The sequence below is a fragment of the Puntigrus tetrazona genome, chromosome 3 (assembly GCF_018831695.1).
Source record: "Puntigrus tetrazona isolate hp1 chromosome 3, ASM1883169v1, whole genome shotgun sequence".
Taxonomy (NCBI): domain Eukaryota; kingdom Metazoa; phylum Chordata; class Actinopteri; order Cypriniformes; family Cyprinidae; genus Puntigrus; species Puntigrus tetrazona.
In genome coordinates, this window is record NC_056701.1 from 11,435,619 (window position 1) to 11,460,035 (window position 24,417).

Sequence of the window (24,417 nt, forward strand, 5' to 3'; positions counted from 1 at the left end):
CCCCCGGTCACCCTTGACCCTGTGATGCTGAACAAGCAAGCACTGTCTTCTCTCTCATTCAGTACAAAAAGTGCTTCTATACTGCATCGGCCTATTAATATTATCTTTCTTTATAGACATAAGGTTTTAGAATGGCATGTTCAAAGCTTAGTCGAATACAGTTCACTTCCCTAATCACATCATCCAAAATGCACCAGGCCAGTGTACAGTGCACAGAATTTGAATTTAAGCAAATAGAGTCAGTGCACACTTTTATATCAGAAAAACCACACCTTTTCTGCCATGCGCATGTCGCTACCAAGACCTTCTGATGTTTTTTTAAATGCAAACAAAGCCCATGTGCATGGAAGTAATGCATCAAGTAAAGACACTCATAGACAGAGCATACCAGCACCTGGCTAAGTCACACAAACCTGTATGACCCGTCAGAGGACAAACACAAAGACAGCTTGCTAAATAAGGCTGACGGAACAGTTTAGATAACACTATAACTGGTCTGCTGGGACTAAGCAGATGACTGAGGAAGGAAGTGATGTTCATGATAGGGAACTTAAAAAGGCAACAGACAGGAGGCAATTACAGCTGCTTTTCTGCCATGTACCTTCTTATCAAACTCCTCGTGCTATTTTGATCGTTGTAGCCCCCTCTAAAAATATCAAGCTGTCTGAATGGTATCAGCAACTAAAAAAAAAGTGGAGGTAAATGCACATTTTTATTTGAATGCAGCTCTCTGCCTTTAAAAAAAGCCTTGTGGTTAGCATGTGTGTCTTGAGGGAAACTAGCTCTGAGAAACAGATTTAAACAATTACATGATTCACAACACTAAGTCTGTGCTTAATCTTTTGAGCACAAGACATACATTGTCAAAACTTGTTTGCAGCGAGCTATACTAAGTATTAATAAGAGAGAAACAGCTGAATTCTTAAGACCGTTATTACTCTTAATTTCTTAAATACTGGCAAATAGTTTATATTTTGTGTGGATCTTACCCATTTAAGTCTATGCAAATAGCTTTAGCTCCCTGAAAACAGTGTGCTATTAAGACTTAAGGACATGTGATCTGCTCACAATGAGCAACTCATGCAGTGTTTCCAGATGGGTCAGCTTCCTCTGACACATCACGAGAACAAAAGTTTGTGTGGCAGCTTCTGCACCACATTAAGCAATGCAAATATACAAGAGAATATGTTTAGAAATAAAAGTAGGAGAGAAAGACAGCACGGGCGAGAGGCAGCCTGTGGCTAGTGGGCAGTTGAAAACCTCACAAACTTGAAGTCTGTTAAGGGTTACGTGTGGTCACAGTTGACGGTACGCTGAAAGCTGAGGAATACTTGTAGTTACACTGGGATTGCATCAGCCTCCTTCTCTCTGAACGCGAGCATACAGTAGCTCTGCCCCCTAACAGAACCTGCCAAACTAAACAGGCCTCTTAAGAACCTTTATGCAGCAAAATCAACATAAAAGACTCCAGACAAAGCAAAGGAAGGGGTCTGGAGTATAATTTGTGCAGTTCTAATGGCCTGCTCTCTTCTTATTAAACCAAACTGACCAATCAGCAACATCCTAGGAAAACCCTCAGACACTAAAACTGAAAGCAAGGGTCTCACACTCTCTACGGACCTTCCAGGGTGACTTTATGCCCTCATAGATTAAGTCATGGGAAGCACGAGGAGATGGAGACAGCTGTTCCCCGCGTCTCTGCTACACAGATTATGTTACGTTTTCATAGCCACCCGTGTGCTAACTTCCTTTAATACTGCAAATGTTTCAGACAATATATACGTATACTAAGAACAAATGAGCATGTTTACAGCATATTATATAGTATTTGTGTGGTCTCTTTTTTTATGACCAAAAATAGTTTCAACAGTTGAATCTTGTTGTGTTGGTGGCTGTATTTTATCTTTTACCTAACAGAGAACGACTGCCCTCTTGTGTTCAAAGTTGTCTTTGCAAGCACACATCTTGTAAAAATACATGACTTTAATAGCAACACAACTGTGAATGATAAAAAGTTACAGTATATTATTATTTTATATACCTCAGAATGAGACAAAAACTTTGGCCATGTGTAAAATTACAATACATAGATTTAAAAAATATTTACAGTGGAATGCAAAAGTTTGGGCACTTTTGTGAATTTTTTTTTATTTTTATTGAGTACTATCCTGAGTAAGTTATTTATGTAAAATGTAAATGTAAAATACATATAGTCCACAAGACAAAAAAAAGGAAAAAATTAAGTTTGGGAACCCTTGGTTGTTAATACTGATTGTGTTAACTTGGATGACCTACGATTGTTTTTTTGTTTTGTGACATAAATCTCTTGTTTTATTCTGAACAGTTAAACTGTTCTTCAGAAAAATCCTCTATGTTCTGCAGATTCTTCAGTTTTTTTTGCATATTTTAACCCTTTCCAACAGTGACTGTATGATTTTGAGATCAATCTTTTCACACTGAGGAAAGTTTAGGGACTCAAGGTTCAAACGTTCACTGATGCTCCAGAAGAAAACAAGATGCATGAAGAGCCGGGGGTGAAAACTTTGAAGATCAAGGCAAATTGTACTTAATTTGTCTTCTGGAAACATGCAAGTAAGTTTCTTCTGTTGCTTCCAAAGGGTAGTACTATGTGGAGAAAAAAAAAATAAAGCAACAAAAAAAGAAAACTTTGAACATATTCATCCTGTTCAAAAGTTTTCACCCCAGGCTGAAAACTGAAGAATCTGCAGGACATGGAGGATTTTTCTGAAGAACAGTGCTAAAAACAGTTACATCATCCAGGCTAACACACACAGTATTAACAACCAAAGGTTCCCAAACTTTTAAGGGGGTCATTTTAATATTTTTTTTTGTCTTGTGGACTAAATGTAAACATCTTTAGTGTGAAGTATTTTACTTAGGAAAATACTAAATAAAAAAAAAACCATGCATTTTGTATAATCTTTCTTACTTTGTTAAGACTTTTGTTAACAGATTCTGCAAAAGGGTGCCCAAACCTTTGCATACCACTGTATACTGCTTTGAGGAACACGTCATTACAGATAAAATATGTCATTTCTACAACACTAGTGCCATTGCATTGAAATGGCAACAATTGTATTTTTGGAAAACATTCTTTCTGAATTTTTACCTACTGGTCACACAAAGAGATAATGGATGGGATGCTCAAACAAACAGAGCAATGTTTTGATAGAACCAAAGTATTTACACATATTAGAGAAATAAGCCCAAAATGGCTCCATCTGCAAATTAAGCTGGTGTAGCAAAAAATATTTGTAACACTTCAAAGATAGCAAAAGTAGCATTCATATTTACAAGATATCAGGATAACCTAAAATACTTAGTAAACGAAAATATTTAGAGATGTTCAGAGACACAGATTGCAGCTTTGCAGCCTGCCTGTATGATTGCTTTCATCAGCTGATATCCAGGCACCTGCAATAAAGATAAATCATTGAAGTCAGTGAAAAATAAAATGGCAGAGCAAAAACATCTCTGTGGCTTTTTTACAGTTATCAAGGATTTGGGTTTTAATATTGTAGTTCATGCAAGAGATTCTGTCACGGGGAAAAATTTTGACTTACTGATTCAGCATCATGCTCCAGTCCAGTGTCAAGGTGCTCCATTTCATCATCACGAAGTTCTTTAATCAGCTAACAAAAACCAAAAAAACCCTCATCGCTTTAAATGACTAACATTTTATCTGCATTATTATCATCATCCATTCATTTTTAGCAGGGTTTTGAATCTGAGACCATGCTTTTCAAAATGCTTCTACTGAACATTATTTTATACTTTGTATAAATAACATAGCAGCATAAGTGAAAATACAACTTGCAATATTAAAGAGGCAATTCGAATTTAAATCCTCTAATAATTCCACAACTTCTTTGTGTGTGAAGTTTGAAGTCTGGCGTTTTCAGGCTCATACAAACCTGCAGCAGTTCGGTGTACTTCTCAGGATCTTTCTCCATTAGAGTTCTGATCTGACTGTTGTAGTGCTCTGAGATACTCTCCTCAACAGCCACAGTGCAGGCCATCGCACCTTCCTTTCCCAAAAGAGCGGAGCCAGCGCCTGTCCAAAAATGGATGTGTAACTTTCCAATGTTATATTTTATTTTAAACTCAGTAAAGATTCTTTTTAATTACAAATAACAAATAAGTAGACACACATCAAGTAGACACAGCAGTTTCACATTATTTGACCAATGATTTTCCATGACGGTTGTCTGTGATTTTCATTCATTGAATGAAGAATGTTTAAAAATCAATGCATAAAGACTCTACCTAAAGGAGCAATTTCATTTGACAGTTTTATTAAAATTGATTAAAGTGATAGTAAGGGAATAGAAACCCATTTTGATAAATTATATCAGTATTGTATCACTTGCTCACTAATGGATCCTTTGCAGTGAATGGGTGCTGTAAGAATGAGAGTACAAAAAGCTAATAAAAGCATAACTATAGTCAAAGTTTTGTGAGCAAGTGATGCAATGCTAAAATTACTAATATTTCCTAATATTAACTTTCCTAATATTTACAGGTTTTCCATAAGAAGGCGACCCTATAAAGTGCTTTTTTTTTTTTTTTTTACACCAACAATTGTTTTGTACACACACACACACACACACACACACATACACACACACACACACACACACACACACAAATGAAGGAAAGGAAATAGTGTAGAAATAATGTAAAGGTCACACTAACCAAGAGCAAATCCAGCGATGTGCCAAAGCGGAAGTAGAATGGTTGGACGCACTCTGTTCTCAGCCAGTATCTCATTAAACTTACACAGGTGCTGCTTCTCTTGATCCCACATTTCCTTTAACAGTAATTAATATTTCATCACATTCAACATCGCATTGAATGCCTTGTTCCATATTATGTCAGACCTCACTGAACATTGTTTTTTTCTAAACAAACCCTCCCAAATGTGGTATAGGGAAACGGTAATCTATGTATAATAATGCTCATCTTCAGTTTATGGACTGATACCTGAATGAGCGGACTGATTTGTGTACGGCCAAGAACAGCCATCTGACCAGCATAGATTCGGTTGGCACCATATTCTCCTGCATGATCCACTCTCATCATCCTGTGAAGCATGGCTTTTTCTTCTTCATCGTTAGTGGGAGGCAGCACAACATATCCCCTTGCACTGAATACAACAGCTGAAAACACACACATGTAATAGAGTACCATAGAAAGGAACGTTATTGGTGTGTTCACAAACACACATGCAGCTTGTTTTAATATACAGGAGCTCTGAACACTTATATATACAAAATTATGGCTTAACATACAAATAAATATCTAACTTACCATGATAAACATCACACATTTGCCAAGCATCGCACAATATAACATGCATCGTACGTTAAACATGCCAAGTTCTTTCTGCTCTGTAACAATTACAGAACGTGTGGTTGTAATTTATATGCAAAGGAATGTAATGTAATATGCAGTTATGAATCTGTCTCGGTAATACTTACATTTGTTTTTTGTACAAAGTTGACCCGCTGTAGGCAATAACCGCTGTTTAGAATCACGAAGCATAAGAGGTCTGACAAACCTGTGCATGTTTGCAATTATTTTTGATAACGGAAAAATCGATAAGTGTCATTAAAAGACTCTAGATGGGCGGTGTCGCAGGAATAGCGTTTACTAAACATTGTAATCGGCGCTTAAATATTACGTCAATGGCGTTATGAAGAACTTTACATTCGCGCCTAGGTAAGACATTTATTTTCCAAATGTCTCAACAAAGGTAAAATATTACTGAGCTGATATAGTAAATAAATATATTGTATTACTAAATGTATTTGTTGAAGCGTTTTAACGCGTGACTTGTTATAGTGCAAAAATCACGTGTTAAAACGGTTAATTAAATAAATTCAGTTATTAATATACCAAATAATACAGGTAACTTGCTTGCCTATTATTTATTTAGTTTCTTGACTTCTGTGGTCGTGCCGAAACGTTGTTGGCAATGCAAAGTTTTTCCTCTATGTTATCCTCTCTCTGTTTGTTTGTTATAGAGGATTTTAATGAAGTTCTTATGCAATTTTATATGGATTTGCACACGTCCAATTTTTGGATTCATTGAATTTACCCAAGCTGACCCAAGTAATTTTTTTTCTTTCTTTATTAGTAAACAGTATTATTTATTAGGCCTATCTGCATGCAACATTTTGTTTGGATAGTACTGTTTCCATAATGTTGTTTAGCATAATGCTTACAACATTTGAATGTTTTACAACTTATCTTTTTCATGCCTGCCCTAAAATGCATATTGGATTGCTTTAAAGGTTACTTATTCTCAGAGTATAAACAGTGTTAGATTAAAGTTCTTGTGTGGTTCAGGCTCTTATAAACGCTTCTAAAAATTCAGATAAAACAAGATGTGTATGAAGCAATGGAACGGATCCTTTATTTTGCTGTATTGTGCAGCGCACGTGTGTCTGAAACATGGTAGATGGTACTCTGCTGGATTTGTTGATATTCTTGTTTGTGTAGGAGATGCTGTCAGTCTGGACACAGCCAAGTGGGCGCCTGCTGGTGGGGGTTGACACAGCACCTGCAGCACGTCTGAATGCTGCCATCGCTGAGATCAGAGAACAGTGTGAAGTCCTGCTGCCCAAGAACCACTGAAAAACTGAAGCACAGTTCAAACATGGGGTAAATAATTTTAGAAGCAAACACAACTGTACACACACACACACACACACACACACACACATCAACTCTCTTCTGTATTTTCACTTTTACTCTTCCCTTTTAAAAGCATTCCATTTTATTTTTATGAAATCTAGTCATATGTGGCTTGTTTTACTTACACATGATTTAACAGCTCATAGCATCCTAATATAACCATTAAACCATGTATTTTATGTATAATGTATGCAGGTTTGAATCACTTTACCTCATCCCTCCACACAGTGGCACTCTCACACAGCAAATATCAGCAGTAAACCCCTTTGAATTATGATTTAACAATATTAATCTATTTGCAGACTTGAAATGTATTTTTCTTGGTCTTGTAAAAGCTTCTGACAGAGAATGTCGGAGATTATCTCGCAATACACGTAAAGATAATTACTTATGTATTTGTATGATCATGTATTTGTATGGACACTATTTAAGACAGAGACTGTATTCCGCTTTTATAGAATGTGTTTAACCATTTTAAGTTTAGATTCCCAGGGAATGCAATAATTGATAAAATGTGTATTTTGAATGCTATGTAAAGGTCTGGACAATGACTATGACTATAAAGTTTTAACAGTCATTCTCATTACGTGAGAGCGGGGAAACCAAACCACAGCTGTAATGATAATAGCACAGAACTGTTTTTTTTTTTTCCAGCAGATGATAAACAATAAAATTTACAGCAAATCTGAATTTATACACCTTTAAAAAGAACTTGAATGTCAGATTACATAACAGTTAACATCTTACTGGTACTGAGAATTTTTTAGTAAGGATTCAGAGTTGGGGTACTCTGTGTTGGATTCTGAATCAAATCTGGACTTAAGTCCTATTAACTCTTTGCTGGGCACTTGATTGAAAGGCGATCTGACCAATCGTAACATAGAATCTGCCATTTTGTCCGACAATCAAACCAGACAGAAGGGTAGATCTAAGTCATCGGTTGACTTGAGCTTCAAAAATGGTGTCTATTCATGTTTTTCAAAGAAGGTAGCTTATGATGTTAATTTTTGTGCAATGAATGACTAGTAGAGAGGAAGACAATGAATTTGAATGCCGGTTGAACTGATGTGCTACAGCGATCTGTCATGACACATTAAAGTGCAACAAAGCTGTATTGCTTTTATAATTTTTACAAAATAACATAATTTGAAAGCTGAGACTTTGTTTCATGCTAAAAGTAACCTGCTTTGTCTTGTTGGTCAGTGTGTTGTCAGCTTTCTCTTTTCTCCGCAATGTATTTTTCATTGCGTGAGAACATTATGTTTGGCATAAGAGTGCATAGTCGAACTCAGCAACAGTAACTTAGGAGGGCAGGCTTTTGCGAAGAATCAATTATGAACAAACATACTAGTCACACTCTCTGATAAATTTGTATTCAGACTTGACACAGACATTTTGCATAACATTTTTCTGAGTACAGTCAAGTCCAGGTTATGTATAACATGAAAGATGTAATATTTAGTACATTAGTAAACGTCTCCAATGCAAACTACTGTGATCTTAAATTCACATCACTGGACCTTCTACAGTTGAACTTTAACACTATCAGATCATTTCATGATCTTGTGCACTGATCTGAAAAGTGAAAACCCTCAAATTAGCTCTAACTCTTGCATTTTAGGACAACCTTTGCCCAATTCCCTCCTCATATGTCTCTGAGGTTTACTTTATGTGTGTCCTTTCACAAATTACCACTTCTCCTTGTGAGGGCTCTAGTGACTAAACAGCTTGTCCTCCAAATGGAAATCAAAAATAGAAATGGGAAAAAATCTTTTTCAGGATTTTGGTTCACAGACAGAGCAGACAGAAAAATAGTCACAAACAAAATTTCACGCTTTTAAGAGCCCTCCAAAAATATCTACTGTAATATAATGGAATATTTCCAGTTTATGTGTTGTTTGTTTTAGTCTGTATTTTTCATAAAATGTATTTTTGAATGACCGTCAATGGGAAAAAAAAAATTTTTTTTACTGGCATCTATTTACTGGCATAATGGCATCTACCAGCAGAGACTCGTTTTAAGCTAACCAGCCAAAAATTTACTCTTTGGCTCAAACAAGCAGCAGTGTTTGCACAGAACAGTAGCTTTTAGTTTATTTGGGGAAAAAATGTGTTAATAGCTTACCAGCTCAGATTAATTACCTGTTTTTAAGATAGTACACCTTTAAGTACCGCTGCAAACTTTATTTGGTATGCGTGTCACTATTAATTGCCATTTTCTAGCGGTGTGCACGGACATGCATGCGTGCGCTTAAATGCACGAATACACAACAGTGTAAGCAAAATGGGAAATATTTCCCTTGCAGTGTGCAAAATAAATACACAAGGGAAATAAAAGAATACTGCTTCAAACTCAAGTGTGAGGGAAATCCACACACCTGACTCAAGATACCCACTGTAGCATCAGAAAAGCACTTGCCATCTGTTTACAGCAGTTCTCCGCCATCCTATTACACTGTGCAATAATGCTCCAGGGATGTCTGTTAAAGAGCTGACGTTTAGCCTGTATTATGTATGGCTTTCCATGCAAATGTCACAGCACACAGACAAAGAAACCTTTGATCATTGTTCTTATTTGGTCATAGTGGGGCTGTAGTATTAAGAATAGATTGAGAAGCAATTTAATCCATTGAATTAAGATTTTAGAACAGACTTGTTTCTATTTTTGATTTTGGTAACAGTGCTGCAGTCTTCTGAGGTGTTGCTCTTTGAACTTGATGACTGCTTTATATCAGTCCCCTCTGGATTTGGGCAAGTAGTGGTAGGTAGTTGTAAAAACATTAAATAAAACCAATTACAGCTCCATTTCTTAATGATAAATTAGCATTGATGTTTCTGATTGGGAATTAAGAGTATTGAGTAAGCTGGAGAGACATCATTCAGTGCCTGCTGAAGGAGTTATTCAGGACAAGAGGAGTTTAAAGATGTAAAATGTGTTCTGCCAGTTCTTTGATGCTCTGATTCATTCTTTATATCTTCATCTCTGTCTTTCGGTTCCCATGGTTCAGCTGCCCTCTTCAGGCATTAGGAATTTCCAAATACATACTGCACAATATTTACACGGGACCATTTCCAGCTTACAGCGAACAGCCTCGGCTCTCATTTGAGATTTTAAATACACCAATACATACAGCACCAAGCCTTCAGGCTCAGTAAAAAGGCAAAGGAATTACTACGAAATTGCAGATAAATATTTATTTGAAAATACCTCAGCGGTGGCAGTCAGTACAGAGAGTGTGTATTGTTCACAGGGATCTCTGCCCTGATGAGAAAAAAAAAATCACCAAGAAGATGGTTCGACTGAATAACAACACAATGGCTTCGTGATATGAGAGCGGATTTAGCCTGCAGGAAGCATAAGCAGACTGTAAACACACATCTGAGGCGTTCTTCTGACAGAAAAAGCAAACAGTTTAAAGTGTCTGATATTACAGAGGTATTAGAGCCAGTTTAAACACACTCAGATCATTTTACAGATTTGAAATTACCCTAAAGAGCTGGCTAGGATGCTAAAAAAGAAATAGTGCTAGATTTAACAACTGGTAAATGTATAAGCAAACATTTTTGATACATATAAGGGCATGTAAACAAAAAAGTTAAATGGCTGACTGATTCAGCAAACCTGCTGACTTAAAGGAGTCAGCAGCTTGTCCCACACCTCCAGTTTTATGATAGCCCTGCCTAATGGACACATGGTGGCTCTTATGTCCAAAGATCTTCCCTCAAAATTAATGCCTGAACCATTGGCCTCCTCCCTCACAAAGCCCTGCTGGTTCTTCTGAAAGTACATTTCTTTATAGAGGGCCTGGTCACACTCCTTTCCTTTCGGGTAGATGCCTACTGCAAACCAATTCTTATACAGATTGTAGTCCCAGGGGACAGAAAACATGACGGCCAGGGTCTCAATGTAGTCATTTCTGCTTCGCTCAAACAGGTCGTAGGTCATAACCCCCACACTGCCGGTAGCCTGAGTGCTGGTCTTGCTGAAAGTGCATACTTCGGTCTTGAGGGGGCGCACTGTGGGCTGAGGTGGATTGAACGTTTCACCACTCTCAAGATAGACCCTGTGAGATTTATATGCATGAATCATACACAGGCACGTTGCTACACAAAATGCACATTTAAATGAATAGTTTACCACCCCAAATTCAAATTCTTATCTTTTTTCACCATAATGTTGTTCCAAACATGTATGCCTTCTTTCTTCTTTGGAACACAAATGATATTTTAAAGACTACAGGTTTGGAACGACATGAGGGTGGGTGAATGATAAGAGAATATCCATCTTAATGCATTTTATTTTTTAAATAGATATATACATGTTACACACATATAGTTTAGATGCAAAGTTTTAGTTTTGAATGCTTGGTTTAACATTAGTTTTGCTTCTGGTTGTAGTCTCACTTTGGGTTGAGGAGGCAGTAGTTGTTTGTCAGGTTGGTGATCTCTATGGTGGCGTGTCTCTTGCTGCTCACGTTGGCAGCGGCAGCCTCAGCAGACTCAGTCATGATGGTGTGCAATAGATCTGATTGACGGCTGAAACGGAGAGAAGTAGAGTGGAGAAGGATGGTGTGAGAAAAGAAGTCTGCATTTCCACTGCTTTGTGGGGTACAGTTTTGTTTACACTGCAGGGCAGCAGCGAAAATACAATAACTTTTCAGTGATAAAAAGTTTCCTGTCAAAAGTTAATTGTTCTCTATTTAAAGTGCTGTGCTGAATGAATGTGTAAATTCAAATTTTATAACTGGAAAAGATTCTGCACTGTCTGGTCTGTATATGTGCATACACTTAAATATAAAGCATAGAATAATTAGATTAAGCTCTTCTTCAAGATATTAAGTTCACTTCTGCCGCTTTCTTATTACCATTGTCAATGTTAACTAGCTAATTAACAAGGTTACAGTAATTACATGCAGAGACCCCACTTCAAAAACCATTGTGCCTATAGAAAATTCAATTTTATAATGCACTGCTTTTAAATGAAGCAAAGAGTGTGAAATAGATTTGCTCAAGTGTCCATAACGGAATAAATCGTTTTGCTTTGTTATAGTTTTAATATGGAAATAAAAGGATACATTAGTATTTAGTTTTGATTATTAAGTTATTATTATTTAATCTCAAGGAGACTGAAGGCTTACCTCTGTGGTACTCCGGAGTGTGTGTGTGTGTTGCGCAGTAACAGTGCGTTCCAAAAGAGTCACTGTGTTTTTACTTCATCTCTTCCCCAGTCTTCATGATCAGCAACAAGAACAGTACATACCCACCTGCGAAAAAAAAAAAAGCATGCTTACTCAAATTTAGTGTACACCCTCCTTACACAAACATGGAGACACACTTAACACTCACACACATAGCATCTCAAGAGGCATCAGTGACATTGGTGGGAAAGTTCCACACCCAAAACTGGTAGATTGGTTAGACCAGAACAAGTTGCATGTACAGATTTGTCTCAGAAATTGCTCAACTTTTAAGACAAGCCCAGATTCAAAGGGGTGGGCATGGCAGCATTTAGAGGAATACTTTTTAGATGAGGTGTTCTGATAATCAGTAATTACTCTTTATTGAGTGTATTACACTATAGTTAACTAATAGTACTTTGAAACAGTTTGGATGGGGATATATGGGATGGGAATATAATACTGTGTGTGCATTATTTATATATATGTATATTTTTGTCTTTGTGTAGCATTTGATGCTACAGCAAAAACATGGTTATGGGTTTGATTTACTGAAAGTGCATACATTTATGTATACTTCATGATTTTTTTTTTCTGTATTTTTTTTATGAATGCAAAGAGTCTCTGTAAATATAAGCAACAGCAAGAATATCACCTCAATGTAGAGCTGCAAGAATAAAAATCAATTTCAATAATTGCTGATTATTGCCTTGAAATTGTAATTGCGATTTATCAATTACGATCATCACAAATTACAGTCAATGATGTTTATACCATTGCTTGAAGCAACTGCCTGCCATATTTTTAGATGAAAATAAACAAGCTAAAACTGAAAAAGTATTGCTTTTCTATGATATTAAGCCTCAAATATAAATTTAACTATACATCGGATTGGCGTGTTCTTTAAAATATGAATAGCATTATAATGCTATACTAAAACTAAAATTAAACAAGACAAAAACCCCTAAAATAACATGTAGAAAGAAAAAAAACAACTGAAGCACACAGAATAACATTAGTGGATTTAGAATTTGATTAATTGTCGCTTTAAACTTCAATTAATTGCGCAGCCCTAACACACTGTACTGGTGCTAGTCATATAATTAGAATATCATCAAAAAGTTGATTTATTTCACTAAATCCATTCAAGACTGACTTGACAGTTGTCCAAAAGATGACCATTGATACCTTGGAGGACAAGACACAAAAGGTCATTGCAAAAGAGGCTGGCTGTTCACAGAGCTCTGTGTCCAAGCACATTAAAAGAGAGGTGAAGGGAAGGAAAAGATGTGGTCGAAAAAAAGTGTACCACACCTTGAAGAGGATTGAGAAACAAAAGATTCACTGCAGCTGGAGTCAGTGCTTCAAGAACCACTGCTCGCAGACGTATACAAGACATGGGTTTCAGCTGTCGCATTCCTTGTGTCAAGCCACGCTTGAAAAACAGACAGTGTCAGAAGTGTCTCGCTTGGGCTAAAGACAAAAAGGACTGGACTGCTGCTGAGTTGTCCAAAGTTATGTTTTTTGAAGTAAACTGTGCATTTCCTTTGGAAATCCTTTGGAATCCACATTGCTTGAGGTCCAGTGTAAAGTTTCCACAGTCAGTGATGGTTTGGGGTGCCATGTCAGCTGGTGTTGGTCCAATGTGTTTTCAGAGGTCCAAGGTCAATGCAGCCATATACCAGGAAGTTTTAGAGCACTTCATGCTTTCTGCTGCTGACCATTTTTATGGAGAGACAAATTTAATTTTCCAACAGGAAACAGCAGTATTTCAGGCAAAAGAAGCAACTAAGTATTGAGTGCTGTACATGCTCATACTTTTTATGTTCATACTTTTCAGTTGGCCAAAATTTCTAAAAAATCCTTTCTTTGTATTGGTCTTAAGTAATATTCTAATTTTCTGAGGTACTGAATTTGGGATTTTTTTAATTAGTTGTCAGTTATAATCATCAAAATTAAAAGAAATAAACATTTGAAATATATCAGTCTGTGTGTAATGAATGAATGTAATATACAAGTTTTTTTAATGTGAATAGTGAAATAATTAACTTTTTGATGATATTGTATTTATATGACCAGCACCTGTATGTGCAGACAAAGAAACAAACACATGTTTTCAAAACAGTCTTTTTATTTAGACACATTTTGAGATTTTTTTATCAGAAAAATGGGCAGGTATTAATACAGACATGCTTCAACATTTGAAAGCACAATGGCATTTGTATTATGACATTTAATATCTTATGATGATTAAGATTATAAAAAAAGGGTGTGTACTGTTATTGTCAGACAAAATTTGTTTAGCCCATCTTGTCATAGACCTCTAGCTTAATAATAGCCTTGCCCACAGTAGACATGGTGGCCCTTAAGTCTATTTTCTTTCCTCTGTGTATGATTCCAGTTCCCCCCGCATCTGCACGGGTGAACTGGCTGAAGTCCTTCCCCTCATACATGTGCTTGTACAGGGCCTTGTCACATCCACGGCTGCTTTCAAATAACCCAATGCCCATCACGTTCTTGTAGAGGTGGTAGTCGAAGGGGATAGAGAACAGAACGGCCATACGCTCAGTGCACATACGGTTTTGCATGTGGAAGAGGTCATAGGTCAAGATACCCACAGCCCCGGTGGCAGTGTTGTCATCTTTAGTGAATGAGCAAACCTCGGTCCTGGTGGTGCGGATGGTGGGTTGGGGTGGATGATAACTGAAACCACTGGACATGTACACTCTGACAGAAGTAGATAGTTGATTTTGGTCAATAATATTTTCAAGATATGCACAATTGCTATAAATACCAGTAATAAACAGAATTTACCCAAAAATGATCTGATCAGTGAAGCATAGTAACATGTTTTTTCATTACTTAAACTCATCATCAAAATAATTGAAACAATTTCAACTTTGTCATTTTTATACTTAAGCAAATTAGTTTTTACAGAGTTTTATCACTTACTAAACAGATTTGTCCAGTAACATAATAATAAAATATTTTCACAGGCCTGATTTTCTCCTTACTTTGGATTGATAAGGCAGTAAGCACCGCTAACATTGCTGATCTCCACTGTACAGTTCCTATTAGTGTTTATAGTTGCTGACACGGCTTCTGCGTTCTGCATGTTGTCACTGCTTCTGTGGGGCTCTAGAAAGAGGAAAAATATTATAAGAAAAAATATTTCAAAAAGAAAATTGCTTTCGGCAAAGTACTAAATGCACAGTGCATGTAAAAAATGCATGTGCATGTAAAAAATATATGTATATTCTTTTTTTTTCTCATTCAATGAAAGTTTAAAAAAGCAACTTGGATATTCTGCTACATAATTATTATTTTAAAGCAAACGGATTGTATCGCGAAACCTTCAGCATTCTAATAAAATACATTTGATTGACATGCAGCCCGACATAATTTGTCTTCTTGTCAGAAACTAGTAAATGTGACAGCAGGTACACAGATAAGTTTTTTCTTCAGTTTTAGCACAGGCGCTAACAGATCTCTAATAACAGGCCTGACAGAATATGGAAAACCACTTGCGGGCTCCATATGGCTTAGAGAGCTAAACTGTTAGCAGAGACAAGCAGTGAGCTGAGAATCATGATATGCACCAGCAGACACAAGCAGCTAGACTTTTCACCAACGTTACAGCGCAGATGAATTAAGGGTTAACGTTCACTGCTGTATTTGAGGTAAAAGCTTTTTTACCTTTTGTTTTTACACCACATGCATGGAACTGGTTAAGAAGTACTTGACAGTTACCTGCTAGTAAGAGAGGCTTCTGCTGCTGAGAGAATTGAGGGTTTGCTGCTCCTCTGTTTCAGCGTAGATGAACAAAGTGGTGGGTGAATGACAGAAACACTAGTAGACACACAAACACCTGCTTGACAAACACAGGCGTGTCCCCTTCTTTCCCCTCCAATGCTGACAGGGAAAAAAAAAATGGCAGAAACGTTTGATGGGAGTTGACGCAGTTAGACTGACTAACTGCCTGCATAAATCTTCATCCACAAAGCACCATTTACAAAATTCATGGGCACACAGCCAATAAAACTGCCCAGAAAACGACATAGAGACAAGAATCATCTTGTAACAAAAACAAAAAAATACTGACTAATTCTACAACAATTCGTGTTTTGATAGGTTGATTATGGACTCTTTGCTAACGAAAACATGGCATAATGATATGCCTTGTTTGGTATGGTGCAAATATTGTACTTGAAATGAATGATGAAAAGTACCAAATCCACCAACGCCCCAAAACCTTTGTGAAAAGGGATACAGAATGATATAAGGCTTAAAAACAGGGTGCAAAGGCATTAATAGATTACAGTGCACTTGTGTAATATTTGCTTTACAGTACATTAACAAAGCATGTTAGAGCGTCTCTCTCTTAAAATTGACAGTGTGTGATTGAACATGTCATGGTCTGATGAAGCAAGTGAGCGAACGCACACAGCCGCTACCCTACAGCTGACAAACTTGAATTTTGTGATTTCCACTACATGTACAAACCTTTCCCTCTCATTCTTGCACATTTTAAACTCACTCACACACCCAGAAATCTGCAGAAATGCATTTAAGATGTCCTCACTTCTGACTCAAAGTTCAGGGCCCTCATTAATTTTCCAACAGGGGGCAGCAAATATACACCTTTTTACCCTATTAATCCTCTTCCAATTATCAAACATTTTACATTATAAAGATGTTTTTTTATTAAATTTTTTTTGTTGCTTGATTAAATTAATTATGCATATATTTTAAAACAGATGCTAAGTGAGCTATGCTATGATAGTTCACCCAAAAATGAAAATTCCTTCAATAATTGACTAACTTTTCTGGTTGAACTATCCTTTTTATGCTTCGCTAAAGGTACATTTAAAGATTATAATCTACCCATTGAGATTCTTTAATATGAATTATAATGAATCAGTCGGTTTATAAATAGTATTCCCCATAAGCCATTTATTTATTTCTCTTGCCTTTACAGTAAACCAAGAAAAGCTCAAAGCGACTTTTTGGAAGTAGTGCAACTAAAGCTATCCATTAAAATGCTTGATTCACATTCTCTCCACCAGCCGAGGTAATTCGGCATCGGCTGAATCCTTTCAAAGGAAATCAAAAGCTAACCTTATGATTAGATGTATTTCAGTGTAAAGTCCACATCCCATTACCTGAGCCAATGGAGGCTCTCTAAATGCATAGAGCTGCCGTGCGTCTGAAGGGCTAAAGATTAATCCCTGGAGCCTATGGAGCTATTCACAGGTAGGGCCTTTCAGATGATGGACTAATAGGTATCGTTCTTGGGTTTGTGTGTAAGTGTGTGTGTGTGTGTTGGGGGGGTTATGCAAACACAAGTGATTACGCACAGTCAGGCTGAGGTGTGTGTGTGTGTGTGTGTGTAGGGGGTTGGAGTTGTCGGTTGATTGATTGTTAAGGGGGGCGAGAGGTTCCGCACGCTCACTTTGTGATGAATAGGCTGTCAGATGCCCTCCAAGTACCCAAACAAGGCCGTGGTAAAACAGGCATTTAAGTGATTACACCAAACGTGTAAATATTAAACGTCCATTACGGAGGGATTATATATGCTGCCACTCCGCAGATGAGAGGTGAATGAGAGAGAAAAAAGACAGTGATGTGGGGATGAGAGAAAAAGGTAATAGAAAAAAGGACAGGTGCTCAAGCTTCGTATTTGTTGTTTCACGCCTGACTAATGTTTTTCTGTTTATTCTCCACCAAATCTAAGGCATTAATCACATTTTGAGTGCACTTGAGGTGCGTTTTTTGTGTGTGTGGGGGCGTTTTGTGTGTGTTATGTAGCCTATCACTGATGCTTTAATGCGACCGGGCATGTTAGCGGATCCCCAGATTCAAATTAGCCGAGATAAAGAGCGTTTCCAGAGATTCAGTGAGGGTCTGGGGCTGGGAATGTGTGAATATTTATCTTTTGTTTAATGATGATTTGTGCGGTGTGCCCTTTCATTCCTCTGCAGCCCAGTAATCGATAGGGTGGCGTGCGACATGAATACATTTGCGTCCTCTCCAGGTAGCAAGAGCGAGGCTGCAACCTGCAGGAATGATTTAAACTCACTTGTCAAACAGACAGAAGACTGAGCCCTTGAAGGTATGCAGAGTTTTATTGGATAGTCCAGAACTTGCACAGTTTTCGGGTCTGACTAGTGTGAATCCTGACGAAAGCAGGAAAACCACGATGTTTCATCACATGAATTTCAAATATTTTATAAATAAGTAAATAGTTGAAGGGGGTTAAAGTTGAGTAATTTATCTGAATAAACCAAACTGGAAAATTGATTGAAAGGTTAAAGTAGGTGTCAAATATGCAGCAAGAATTATGATGGGAAGTTGCCGTGTGCGATTTCAGTATATCTTAATTTTTTATCAGTTCTGTAATTAAAAATTTATATCTCTTGTGGAATCTATTGCTTCAGAAATGTATCCGTTTAATTCAGTAAAATGCTAATTTTTCTAACAAACATTTTTCTTAGTCGCACAGACATTTTGTCTTTCTCAAGACATGGTCTTTCTTTCTTTCTTTGATAAATTATGTAAATAATTCTGTGCTTCAATCATGCTTGCTCATGTTTACTGTTTATGTAGTTTAGTTGTCATATTTGGGACAACTGTCTTTTTCCTTTCTCTGCCTTTTTTTCTTTTTTTTGTCTGTGGTTTCACAAGTCCCTATCTCCCTCCTTCCATTTATCTTTAAAAATGTCTTTTACAGTTCCTGTTTGTCTTCTCATTCTCTCTTTCTGTAGGATTCTGTCATGTCTTGGCTCCTCTACCTCTGATTGCTCCCAAAAAATTGTCTCTATTCTCTCTATTCTTTAAAGCCAGGGCAGTTATCATACCATTGTTTCCATCCTATTCGTCTCTTCCTTTTGTTCTTCTGTCAGTGTTGCTCTTCTTGGTTTGTCAGGAGGACAGTTCCTTTGTGTTACCGTGGCTATTATGCTGTCCTCTACAGCATTTATAAAGTAAACACTAAAACTTTACTTAAAGGGATAGTTCAAAAAAAAAAAAAAAAAAAAAAAAAAATGTCATCATTTACTTACAAAGGAGTTATCTAGCAGATATCTTAACATAAAGGAGTTATCTAGGAGAATGTCCATGCTGCTCTTTTCCATACAATAAAAGTGAGTGAGTTACAATCAAATTAGGCAGCTATTTTAAGAGTTTTCACCTGATAGTGTGGTTTCTCATGATCATTGGAAGAAGTAGAAAAAGTAGAAAAGTAGACACATTTATACTGTGGTTCTCAAGCAATGTACAATTCAAGAAAATATAATCTTGCGTAAAATAACATATCTTATGATTTATAGAGTGGTTGTTGTTGAGAGCTTAGAACAGAGAGAACAAAAGGTCACACAACACACAAAATGTCACACAAAATTTCCTGAGCAAGTCACTTGACAAATGGTAATTGGCAATGATGACTAACAACAACCAAAAAATTTGATCATAGACAACCATAGGTGTGGTTATCTGATCCATTTTTTTTTTTTTTCATTTCACTTTGTTCAACAATACTAGAATTTAAATTAATTTTATATAGATTTATTTTTTTACTCAAATCATTCTTGTCTTTTTTGTGTTGCATGTGTGATGACTTTAGTTACCTTCTGGAGTCTGAAGCCGGTGTGAGCATCAGTAAATGATGACAGAATTGTCAGGGAAGATGAAAAATGGAACCATAATGAGAAAAGAAAAAAGTGCTGAGTGAAAGGAGACAGAAAGGAAAGTGATGAGAGAAAGATAAATCAATACTTTCTTGTCTTGCGCTATAGTCAGCAAGCATACATGGGAAATTTCCTCACCTTATATGTTCTCTCATGCCTCTCTGCTCCTTCGTCCCTCATTCACTCTCTCTCGTTTTTCCTCCATACAGACATATCCTCTCATCCCTCCTTTATAAGAAATATAATCCCATTGATCAGAAAACCAATGGGAAGCCTTTCTCTGTAAACACACAGCCGTTCAATAGGCGGCCAGGGACTCTATTGGGAATTCATGACAGGTGTGTGTGTGTGTGTGTGTGTGTGTGTGTGTGTGTGTGTGTGTGTGTGTGTGGTGATTACTGTAAGTTGTGTGTGCACGTTTTCTATATTTGACTTCTGAGATCCTGAGTGGCTTAGAATCAATTATAAGTCTTATTGCCTTCCTGTCTTGTCACCCCCTCATCTCCAACACGCGCACCGTCTTCCCGGTGTCGACCGAGGGCATGAACGCTTGTGTGTGTGTGCGTGTACGTGCACATTTGTTAGATTCCTCCCACTCCCACTAGTGCAATTAAGCGTTGTGCTCAGTGGACGAGGGGATCAAAGGTGTGACGGTTCTCTTTTGACTGCAGATGAATGCGGAGCGATGGCACGAACAGACCAGTGCGAGCCTGGTTATGGATTTTTGCCCCCTGCTCTCTCTCGCCTGTCGCTCTCATCGCAGTGAGTGCAAGTGTTTAAGAGTACGCGCATATCTCTGCGGAGCGTGAGAGTGTGTGTCTCAACACAGGGAGAGTGTGTGGTGTGACAGGCCGTGGCCTTAAAGAGAGCAGAGTCCTTTCCTTTCCTCAGACTGATCCTAAATCATCAGATGACACTTTAAAAGGCCACCACACAGCTTTTTACTTTGTCTCTGTCACTGTACATGAGTCCTGTGTGCGTGTGCGCGTGTGTGAGAGAGAGAGAGAAGAGGCACACATGAGACTGCCCATCTTTGAGTTCCATTACTCATTTATATACCCTTTTTACATATCCAAAATACAACAAAAACAAAAAAAGCTGTGAAATGTGTTATTTATTCCTGTGATGGCAAAGCTGAATTAATATGCACTATTAATAATTATTTTTCAAAGTTATAATAAAGATTAGTGGAGTATACAGTACAAACAGTTTTTCTACTTTAAATTTAGTTTTAAATCAACATGTTTACATTTCTTTGCAAATAATTGTGAAATGTATTATTAATTATGGATTGAAAATTGTTTATACATCATTTTTAGTGTGTATGTATTAAACATTAAATTCTATAAATTACTATTTTTTTATATTTTTAATTATTTCTGCACTATGTACAATTTTATTGTAAATTTGTGCATCTAAGATTCTTAATTTATTAATATTAGATGCAATTATGAATTATGTAATACAAAAAAGAGCAGCAGAAACTGAAAAGATCACCAAAAAGGTAATATATGATTCTCTTTGCTGTCAGTGTGTGAGTGACAGTGCAGATGCTTTAGATGCTCTGTGGCTTTTGACTCATTCAGCCTGACACTGATATTGTATTACTGATATTAGTATGACAGCAGCTCACTTTTCCTAAAGATTTTTATTGTCTATTATGCACATGTGTTTCTGCAGGGTCTTTTCACAGACCTCTAAAGGTCAAGTGACCGATGAGAGTCTTATCCTCAGCATGATTTATCTTTAGTACAGGAATATTATTCAAATCATGAAATGATGTGGCTCACACTGCTCACAAGGTTACACTCAAAGAGATGCCAGTTTCCTCAGTGTTGATAGAACAAAAAGAACCCAATGAAATAAAACTCGAATATTTTTGTTGGTTCTGTGGTGTAGTACATCAGTGTGTGGTGGTGCACAAATGGAAGACAGAGATTTGATTCTGGCCTGCATTGTCAGCTGTCCTCTCCCCCCTCCCTCCATAATTTCATACCTTTATCTCTACTGTCATTTCAATAAAAATTGCCAAAAGGCTAAAAAATAAAATGAAAAAGAAAGTGTCACTTCTACCCATTCTCCTTGAAAAATCCTTTTTCACATCATGTCTCAGACTTCTCCCTTAGATTAGTGACATCAGTTCAGCAAGTCCTAAAACTCCTCTGACAACGTGCAGAAAAGCCTTTACACTCTACAGCACAATGAGCTGACACACACTTCCCAAGAGAAGTTCATCCATTCCCACAGTTCATCCACTGTCACTCTTTCTTCACACACTCGAACGAGCAAACATCTGCTCATACGCAAATGTGTAATATCCATATAAATGGCATTGAAAATAAATGTAAAGAATTTTAAGAGATAAAATTTTAGTGATGCATGCCTTTAGCAAAAGTCATTGCCACAATGCTATACTTGAAGGTTGTGTTTTGTTCTGTGGTTTGTAGCATGTGGTTGCTGGTTTTCTAGCTGCTTTGTAGATGATTGATTACTAGAGTAATTCAGTACGTCTTTATAATATTCTTGTTTGATTCGCATATGGCAAGTACCTCTTTTGATCTAAATGACTCGATCACTTTATTTAGTGTTTGCGTAAACACTATATTTGTGCATATATTACACACACACACACACACGATATTTAGCCAATTTTGACTATTTTGTTTTCATCTTCTACACAAATGGTTCTACAATTTATATCCATTTGGAAGTACAGTAATTTCTGCTGTTTCCGAGAACTGTCAGGCCGCTGAACCTACAGGATAACAGTTACAAAATACTCCGTGAACTTGAATCCACCTCAGCACCCTCCTGAGTAAACCCCAGGGAGCGAATGCTGGAGTTGTGTAATGGTTGTTTGTGAGTGCTGTATGGATCATTGTCAGGCCCCACAGAGAGAAAACAGTGAGGCAATGACTCATTGTGAGAGAAATGCACAGTAACATCTCCCTGGTATTTAAGTTCTCCTTAAGCTAACCACTTACTTGTAACAACTTAAATGGAACTGACCATCAGTTTGCCTTTATGGGTCAATAAAAAGTTAAAGTGTACATACTCCCTCGATGCGCATCTCGGAGAAGACTGCAGACAACAGGAAGGTTGTGGAAGAGCTCTTTAAATCAAGAGTTCATTTTGTTTGTATAGTCTTTTTCACAATAACTAATGTTTTACTGTTTTTACATTTATGACACAACTAGTTGTGTACTACAGTTCTGCTCACACCGGACATGCTAACCAGCTCACTCTCAAAATACAGGTGTATACACCTAAATATGTTCAGATTTTTTTATTAATGGCTGATCTGTCCCTTTACGTTTTAATAAAACCAGTTCGGGTTATTGAAAGCAATGGCACTCCTGTTTGTAACCAAACCGAACCGTGTGAACTTAACTGGATATAGTGTGCTAAAACGTGACTGACCACTGTATTCCACTGCAGTGTGAACGTAAACTTGGCAAGCTGTAAACTGGGCCCTAAGCAACTGAAAACATGAGGGAATTGAATGAGGAACTTTCACATTTTGACAGTCGTCTGAAATATGAAATCCTGATCCGTATTAAGCGGTGTGGATATTGTTGAACACAGAGACAAATCGTGCTCATCTCCAATGACCCCGGCGAGGAAAATGAAAGTCCACACCCTATCAGTAAATAAATCAATCAAAATTTAATTCAGACTTGCACACGATGACCTTCACTTCGGCGGTCTTATAAAAACGGCCATCATGCCACGTGAATTTCATTTACGGCCTCCTACTCTCTGTCCTCTAAAAGCAATAAGGAGTAATTGGGGATGGCACTCACTCATACCAAATGATCTTTTTCAGTCCTCCGCACAGAGCTGTCACGGAAACACAATCCCTCTCTCACTCCCTCACGTCCATTGTCTTCTGTCTCCTCGTTGCGCATTTATCCCATTACTCTCACTGTGGAGACTAATTAACTCTGCATAAGTGAAAATGAGAATTGGTTTCTAGTGGGTGTTGGACGCATGACAGAGGCTCTCAATCCCCACGTATGTGGCTTACACACCTCTGGCTTCCACTGTGATTGTTAATCTGTATGTCCCCAATTAAAGCCCACTGGGGGTGTCATTGCAATGTCATCAGGTGTGTGCTCATTAACACTCAAGGGTTCGCTCGGCCCACTCAAGACCTTGCACAGCCTCATTTGTTTCTCTGTGTAATGAAGGAGAGTGGAAGTGAGCATAATATGTTTGCTTCAATTAAGAGATATCACACGAGCAGTCTGTATGACTGTGATTTTGTTTTAAGTGTTACACCACATAATCACATCCAGGTAGGCCTTTGGCAGCTGGTGCAGTTGCACTGGGCCCCATGCTTTGAGGGGCCTCGTAATAATTGGAGACCCTGCTCCCTACCTTGTACCGGGATCCTCGTCTGCTAAGGATGGCCCTGCTAAGGTTGGCCACTCCCTTCAGAACTATTTGTTACCATATTAGGGCTTTTTGCACTGCAGAAACTTTTTCATAGTAGCTAAACTAATTGTGGAACTACCCACTTTTGGGTGTGTTCGCACCACAGGAACTAGGAATGATTTTAGTTCCAGGTTCTCCATTTGGAGGAACTTGAGAGTAGGGTCTAAAACAGTTCTAGGAACTATTAGTGAGGTAAGTGGACGCTGATTGGCCAAACTCTGCATTTTTAAAAGGCCATGAAAACGTATTTACTTCATGAACATGGAATACAGCATTAGCAGCATTTACCTGCTGTCTTCAGTGTTGTGTTCTTTTCTCAGCGTTGATGATATGTAACACAAGTTGTCTTGTCTCTTTGCCCAACTTTTTGTTCTTGCTGTCGTGTAAGTTGTGTATTT

General features: G+C 37.5%; 3 protein-coding genes across 5 annotated transcripts; all 3 read right to left on the reverse strand.

Moving 5' to 3' along the window:
- Window positions 1–1,968: 1,968 nt before the first annotated feature.
- Window positions 1,969–5,690, reverse strand: LOC122341818 (5-demethoxyubiquinone hydroxylase, mitochondrial-like). 2 transcript variants are annotated; one of them, XM_043235462.1, is made up of 7 exons: window positions 5,502–5,640; window positions 5,332–5,411; window positions 5,005–5,180; window positions 4,717–4,831; window positions 3,936–4,075; window positions 3,585–3,653; window positions 1,969–3,435 (listed from the first exon to the last, which is right to left on the reverse strand). In XM_043235462.1, the coding sequence occupies exons 2-7, from the start codon at window positions 5,378–5,380 to the stop codon at window positions 3,358–3,360; spliced, it is 627 nt and encodes a 208-aa protein (XP_043091397.1). In that variant the 5' UTR covers window positions 5,381–5,411; window positions 5,502–5,640; the 3' UTR covers window positions 1,969–3,357. The 2 variants fall into 2 exon arrangements, with proteins under 2 accessions (XP_043091397.1, XP_043091396.1); XM_043235461.1 differs by lacking the exon at window positions 5,332–5,411 and having other exon boundaries at window positions 5,502–5,690.
- Window positions 5,691–9,906: 4,216 nt separating this feature from the next.
- On the reverse strand, window positions 9,907–12,085 carry apnl (actinoporin-like protein). 2 transcript variants are annotated; one of them, XM_043235463.1, is made up of 4 exons: window positions 12,067–12,085; window positions 11,859–11,984; window positions 11,125–11,256; window positions 9,907–10,784 (listed from the first exon to the last, which is right to left on the reverse strand). In XM_043235463.1, exons 3-4 carry the CDS (start codon window positions 11,226–11,228, stop codon window positions 10,334–10,336), a joined length of 555 nt encoding a protein of 184 aa, XP_043091398.1. In that variant the 5' UTR covers window positions 11,229–11,256; window positions 11,859–11,984; window positions 12,067–12,085; the 3' UTR covers window positions 9,907–10,333. The 2 variants fall into 2 exon arrangements, with proteins under 2 accessions (XP_043091398.1, XP_043091399.1); XM_043235464.1 differs by lacking the exon at window positions 12,067–12,085 and having other exon boundaries at window positions 11,859–12,003.
- A 1,925-nt stretch (window positions 12,086–14,010) lies between these two features.
- Window positions 14,011–15,825, reverse strand: LOC122341820 (DELTA-sagatoxin-Srs1a). Its single transcript, XM_043235466.1, has 3 exons — window positions 15,648–15,825; window positions 14,912–15,035; window positions 14,011–14,624 (listed from the first exon to the last, which is right to left on the reverse strand). The coding sequence occupies exons 2-3, from the start codon at window positions 15,010–15,012 to the stop codon at window positions 14,198–14,200; spliced, it is 528 nt and encodes a 175-aa protein (XP_043091401.1). The 5' UTR covers window positions 15,013–15,035; window positions 15,648–15,825; the 3' UTR covers window positions 14,011–14,197.
- Between the last annotated feature and the right edge of the window lie 8,592 nt (window positions 15,826–24,417).